Here is a 7068-nt window from a genome sequence, read left to right as displayed (position 1 = left end):
GCGAGTTCAGAAAGGCCGCTTTGACCATTGAAATTTTCGGCAGTACATTTAACGTGAGCACGTCGACCATCCCTACACGCGGCCTCGAAGTGTACAAAGGCATCAAACAATTCGCCAAGGAAGTCACCGTGTTCAACAGCGAAGGCGTCACGTCCATCAAGCCATCATGTGGCGATTAGGAGCCAAGAGCTCGACTTAACAGTCAAATCGTATTGTGTCAATCAATGGCACTATCTGTGGTTTGTGGTTTTCAACTCCCAGTGCAGTGTAGCATAGCATGGAGACGTAACGTCGCCAAAATCCTCTGTGATCCTAGGCAACGTAAAAATGACATCATAAAAGGTGTACATTTGCGTTGGAATCGATTGTGATGCCCTGAATCAATGTGCATGGACAGTAAATACGAAAAGTCGCACATTCTATCTAGTACGTGCAAACGTGCAACCGACGTAGTGAACCTGCAACTGCGTTTGCGGGTCCACGAGCATTCTGATGAACTCGTACGATGAGCAGCAAAGCATGCTATTTGCTCTTTATAAGCGACTTGAACGCTACCACACTGGTGATACAGTACTACTGTAGTATGCAACTACCACGGCAGCCATTTTATATGACAAAAAGTGTTTGCAACTTACATTAAGCGTAAAGTGCGTAGGTGTTGTAGTACTACAAGTTTAAAGTTAGCTTACATGTTAGTCGTGGTAGTTGGGTGTAACGTGACCAGTACACTATGAAGGTGGAATCCAGAATGAATTTCTACAGATTGGACCAACTGACCTTGTCGAGCAACGCGTGGCACTCCTTGGAACGACTATATCGGCAATTTGCGACCGCGTCCTTTTCGTAAAGTGTCCAATATAGGTGAATATTTCGTTTCAAAACCACCCCAAAATATGCATAGTTTGGCCCAGCCACTTAGTAATGCATCGATTGGCTAGGATAAGCCAATCATCTCAATGCATTTCCATTTATCACTGGACCGTGCGCTAGGTCCCCAACGTCGTCCCCGGCCAGGCGACGCAGGCCACCGATCATGGTTGAGTGTATTCGCCGCAAGTACAATGTCTTGAACTTGCCGCGAATACTCTCCATATGGTTGGGTGGTTGTTGTGTCGAGTCCAACGCGACCACAGCAACGAAGGCATCGTGGTCGCGTTAAGCATGGGTTTCTGTCCGTTCTCTCGGGGCTGCGTCAGATATACATTTAGATCCTTGGTAGTGCCTCCGTTACGAGGTCTAGCCTGAGTATGTCATGTTCCTCGTGTAGATGTCGGCACCGGGTTCTCCAAGACACTTGGTCGAGCAACATGAGCCGTGGAAAGCATATAATATACATTAATATATACTATGAAGAAATCAATATATATATTCTCGGGATTAGATAACGTTACCCCAAGCGTTCTTCTTTGCTGAGACGATATTTGCGTCTCCGCAAAGAAAGGCGATGGATTTGAACTATAATTCCGGATGACTAAAAATAATTTGAGTCGGTTCGAAAGCCCACCGGCTCAGTGAATGACCGTCCAGCTGGCCCTTCTGATTGTAATTCAGGCTCAAACTTGCACCCCGAAGCTGTCGCAACCACTTAGCTCACATCCACACCAACCAGCTCAGGGTACGAGGCTCCAAGAACTATAAGACCCACATGCTCTTACATACTAGTATGCGTTACAGATGACGTTCTATCCATTGCGTCGTCGTCCTCGTCCACTGTGAGGACCACAAGTGGTGTTGCTGGCGAAGGACCACCATACGCTGTGTGCCTAGAAGTTGATATTGGCGTTACCAATGTATGCACGTATTTTGCCTATGCATCACTTTTTCAGCCACGATATCGCACTCATATTTGCATGGGAATCGACGTCACTAGAAGACTTCGGTGACATGGCTTTCTGCTCTATCGCGTGCTATGTGGCTCGAACTGGGGCATCACCGTCAATGGATTTGCTTTTGAATTGCCTGTGTTCCGTGTTCCGTGTGGTGGTCTAACATTCCTGGTTCTACGATTGTATCAGTCCTCAGGTGAACATACCTCGATGGTATGAACGGCTGTGACTTAACTACGGCTACACAGCTACTCCGTTCAGCTAAGTCGAAAGTTTGTAAAGTACTACAAGGGTGCCAAACTCCAGGGACACGACAGTTGCGATGATGTCTACCGTCGAAGCGAGATCCTCGCACATGGTGCAGGAATTCAAGAAAGTGATGGAGAAAGTGATGGTACACTCATCCTTGACGATATAAGTGCAACGACTGATATTCTCGAGCCAGACGACCACCCAAGAGCAATAGTAGTGTAGTGTATTCGTTTTATCCAACATTTTGTAGCTACTTCAACAACGCTGACACCAGCCAACTCAACTTACACGACGAGACTATCAAGGATGTTATGATATATTTTGCTTGTTCGGGTCGTTATGTTTCATCTTAACGTAAAAAACCGTTTAAGATTACTTAACCAATTTAGGATAACTTTGTATTGCCCAATCACACCTCGTTATTGGTTCGAGTCAAAACCTCTGTCATATAATGCTGACCATTCCGTCACGTGAATGAAATGCAAAAACGGCGTAGAAACCATTGGTACAGTCATTCAAGATTGAGTTTGAAGTATCTTAGTCGACACGGGCCACATTGGGTTGGATCTGAGGTTTTGTCGAGTGTTAAACTCGGTGGATATCCTTCCACAACAGAAATATAACTCTATCAAACAATACCCTTGTATAAATTATATGAAATCTGTTTTAACCGCTTACCCTACAAACAGAATTTCAATGCTCCGACACACATACTTTAAGATAAAAAAGTTATCCTAAATTCGTTATCAAAATGTGAGTACAAATGCTTAGAAAGTAACAAATTTACCTGTGATGTTCTTCGTCTAAACTGATAATTCGATTTTGAACTGAAAGCGGAGCGTCTTGTCTACTGGAATCACTATTGAAAACTCAAATATCGTAACGGACTCAAAAGTTATGTCCATTTTCCTCCGACGCCTCCAAAAAAGTTATCTTAAATTGTTTTTTTCCGTTATTAACACCAGGCCTTTACAATTTCATTCAGAATACACCTCAAGGACAAGGTGATACGTCCAAGTTAGAGTTTTTGACCTGTATGGTCTTAAACAATGTGCAGTTACGATGGGGTGTAACAATTCGAGAGAACAGGGACTCGCCGCGCGTTTATGGTAGCAGTGGCAACGTTGCAAACAGATCAATGGTAAAAGAGGAAAATGAATAGGCTCGAACCCGGAATACAAGATTCAAAAAGTCTCTAGTAGAGACTTTTAGTTCGAAATCTTGACTTTCCAGACTAAAACTTCGAATCGAACTTCGAAGCTTGCAGATTTTGCTCGGAAACATGTCTGATGAGTGAGGAAGTCATCACACTTTTGACCTCGAAGTCCGCAGACAACTGACAACTTTCCGAGCCAATCAAATTGCTGTTTGAGGGTTGCTTGCAAAATTTCCACTCACGCCAACATGTTCCGACTCGCTTCAGCCGAAGCATAGGTTATACAGTATCTAGTGTTAGGACAGTGCACAAGCGCGGGTATGTGCAGTGATGCAGGACGTTTGTCTGGAGCTGTAGCTCAGGGCAGTACTAGTACATCACAGTGTACTCCCCACTTGATTGCCACATGATTATCGTTTTCTCTCGTCCAATTACGCCCAATGAAGTTATATCGGTAGGCACAGACTAAGAACAGGAGAAGGAATAATGGATGGTGTTGGCTTGGTGTGATGGGATTTACTTCTCAGACTTGCTAAATCTGAGTTCTTTAAACTTACAACTTCAGACACCGCTAAAATCGAACGAAGTACAAAGTATGTAAACTACGCACATTTCGTACTTGCTAAGGGCATCCCCAATGGTGCGACGGTATAATCAGACTGTATTTTGACGTTTACCGTCACTTTATTTTACTTTTGCACAATCCCAATGGTAAAACGGTATAAAATCCGCATAACTGTCACTTCCGAAGCATGAGTAACGGTCCACACCAAACACCGGGGCCAAGACCGCACGTTAAAAAGGACCATAATGAACACCCAACAAACTTATTGCATTACTCCAGTATGTTGCTCCCCCAAGTAGCTAAGGATCGTACTGTGCGATGGCAGTCCGGATCGCAATAGGTGCAATAGTCGCCCCCTCGCGGGCCCAAAACTGCTCGGCCTTATGCCCGCCCCCCTTAGACTCATCTAGGGATATGTTCAACCACGAAAAAACTAGCTGGCAGTCCTCGTCAGTGGTGAAGTTCGCACTCTACCCGTTGAGAGCCATTCCAGCAGTGTCAGTATTGGTATGGAAATAAATGTCCATGCTCAAATACATGCGTTTTATTGGTGGAAATATGCTGGTTTGTGGTTTATGATTGGCTCCGGTATTTTACCGTCGGGTGGTCACAAAACGGTAAAAATTGACGATTTGCCGTCTCGCGGTAAAAATATGCCGTTTCCGGTAGATACCGTCGCACCGTTGGGGTTGCCAAAACTGCATATTTTTGACCCCAAAAACGGTAAAATAGCGTTTACCGTCGCACCATTGGGGATGCCCTAAAGTTTCTATTACTGTAACATACAATTCCTTCATTAAATTTGTCATCCCACTCTTCATTTTCTCGGAAAAGCACGCCAGTTTGTTGAGCGCCTTCGTAATCTAATTCAAATCGACCTGGTTAGAAAAACATATTTATTCCAAAGGGATGAATCCTAATAGTTCGATGTTGTTGGAGCGAACCGCAAATAGTGTGAACACTTCTCTCAAGAATTTTGCTTATACCACCACTTCTGCAGCTGGAGTGTTGGTGCCTAGACGGTGGCGTGCGATGCTGGCAGGCATGGTTTTGTCAGTGGTTTGGGTGGTAGTGCCGACGTGATGACAGTACCCGTGCCCGTGGGTGTTAGTGGTGCGACGTCCGCGGCAATACCATGTTGTCCATTCCTGGCCACAACGGCGAATAGACGAGGTTGTTGATTTTCATCGGGAATTCGATTTGCCGTCCGACTACAATCCTTCATACATCCACAGAATCTGCCTACCTCGACGTGGATCACCTGGGGTCCACTTCTTCCGCGACACGACGTCGTTCAGGGTGTGTGGTTCGTCGTCTGATGCAATACAGTCTGCACTTGAACGGGCGTCGTGCAGCATGCGTCGGGTGGGGGAGGCCGAGTGACAGCTCAGGGACACGATGTAGAAATTTGTATCGAATTGCTTGTAACAACACAGAGATTCTCGCGTGTTGAGAACCATCAACAATTGAGTTATTTTTAGTTGTACCCAGCCATGTAGTAAAGGGCTTCCCCTTTACTACATGGCCCGCTAGGTTTCCCCGTTGGGCATAAGCCACGTTTGTTAGTCCCCTTAAGTGATGGCAATTGGGCCAGGGATCGAGTCCAAGGTCAGCCAACACTTTTCTAACCCACGACAATTATTTGCATAAAAAATACTGGAACATGTATAAACAATAGTACTGATAAAAAACGCAAAAAATGATCGCCTGTAGTATTACAAACGAAATTCGTTCTTGGGACAACAATGACCACCGAACTCGATGCTGCCATCGCGTTCGTAGCCAAGGCTCGGCCAAAGGCGCTCACAGTGGGCGAAAAGCTCGACATCATCCGCCTACAGGCATACTTCCGTAAATCGGGAATAAAAGACGTCTCAAACCACGTTGCTACCATTTTGGGTCGCAGCAACAAAACAATACAAACTGTGTGGTCCCAGTACTGCAAGGACGGCACAGTTGATGTTGCAAAAATGCCGTCAAATAAATCCACTCACGTTACCAGAGTCCCCGGAACCCAGGCTGTCTTGACGCTCGTGTTGGACTTTGTTCGTGCCAAGTGGTTGACGCACTCGCGCGTCGATGCTCGTGACGCCATGGAACTGCTTTGCGAGCACGGCCACTTGGATGTTCGACAAGGACAGCCCTACGGACCATCGTGCTGAAATACGAGCGACACAAACGTTCTTAACACGCCGTGGAATCAAGCGCGGGAAGAAGAAGGGAGTATATGTTGGTCTCACTAATCAAGTGATTGTAAAGCGGGATGCCTAAGTGAAGCTTGTTGTCCATGCGTTGCGAGACGACACGCCACGTACGGTCATTTATCTGGACGCGTCATTTATCACAACTACAAGCTACAACACGACAGTCTCTACCACCCAGACGATGCCGCATGCATCCCATCAAAAGAAAAGCACAAAGGCCAAAGACTCTGCTTGTGGCGGCAGTTGTTGCGAGCGGCCCAACGACGGGGAACGTCCTTGGGCTTGAAATCTTCACCGGCGGGGCAAGACAGCCGAAGGACTACAAACGCGATGTTCACCCACGACTTTTTTGTTGACTGGTTTACCGACCTACTCGACGAAGTAGAGTCAATGAACTTGCATGGCGTGATCTTTGCAATGGACAATTCAAAGTACCATAAGGGCTTACCTGACGGCACCCCAAAAGCCACGTGGAAGAAGGCTCAACTGTTGGACGCCTGTCAACGGCTCGGTCTTGGTGTGGTTGGTGGCTGTGGCGACAAGACCAATGGTGTGGGCGGCACTCAAAACCTAAATCGACAGGAACATTGAGCCAGACATTGTGCAGATGGCTCGTGAGCGTGTGTCACGGTGCGACTGCGGGGTCCATGACCCTGCCGAGACTGCGAAGCCAGACGAGGCCCTGATCGACCCTCTGACCTTCCTGAAGACCGGGTTGCCTTTCCCGTTCTGGCTAGACCTCCCAGACCTTATATACCTCCCAAAATCGATGACCCGGACCGTCATACGGGTGTCGAAGATCTACCAAGACGGAGATCCCTCAACCATCAACCGCTGATGCAGTAGAACTTAGAGCATTAGGACTACAGCCACGACCACACCTTTAACTAACTCGACTTTACATTTTGCCTCGAACTCCACACTTGGGTTTGAGTCTCCTTGTTTGCCTGCGCCGCGCCTACCCATCAAACTTGTCGTAAAACCCCGCCACATTCTGGTGGAGCAGCAGGGTAGGCGTTTGCAACGGAATCAAGGAAGAAATCTCGACGGAATCCTCTACTGAAA

General features: G+C 46.7%; 2 protein-coding genes across 2 annotated transcripts; one reads left to right on the top strand and one right to left on the bottom strand.

Annotated features, from left to right (window-relative positions):
• Positions 1 to 4906: 4906 nt before the first annotated feature.
• H257_14777 (hypothetical protein) lies at positions 4907 to 5157 on the bottom strand (the record flags this gene model as incomplete). Its single annotated transcript, XM_009842663.1, has 2 exons — positions 4907 to 5010; positions 5061 to 5157. 2 exons carry the CDS (start codon positions 5155 to 5157, stop codon positions 4907 to 4909), a joined length of 201 nt encoding a protein of 66 aa, XP_009840965.1.
• A 387-nt stretch (positions 5158 to 5544) lies between these two features.
• H257_14776 (hypothetical protein) lies at positions 5545 to 6841 on the top strand (the record flags this gene model as incomplete). The annotated part of the gene is made up of 4 exons (XM_009842662.1): positions 5545 to 5735; positions 5802 to 5925; positions 6247 to 6525; positions 6611 to 6841. The coding sequence occupies 4 exons, from the start codon at positions 5545 to 5547 to the stop codon at positions 6839 to 6841; spliced, it is 825 nt and encodes a 274-aa protein (XP_009840964.1).
• Positions 6842 to 7068: the final 227 nt, after the last annotated feature.

Source organism: Aphanomyces astaci (genome assembly GCF_000520075.1).
Source record: "Aphanomyces astaci strain APO3 unplaced genomic scaffold supercont1.62, whole genome shotgun sequence".
NCBI lineage: Eukaryota > Oomycota > Saprolegniomycetes > Saprolegniales > Verrucalvaceae > Aphanomyces > Aphanomyces astaci.
Note: the sequence above shows the minus strand (reverse complement) of the source record. Positions and strands in the feature narration are given on the sequence as shown.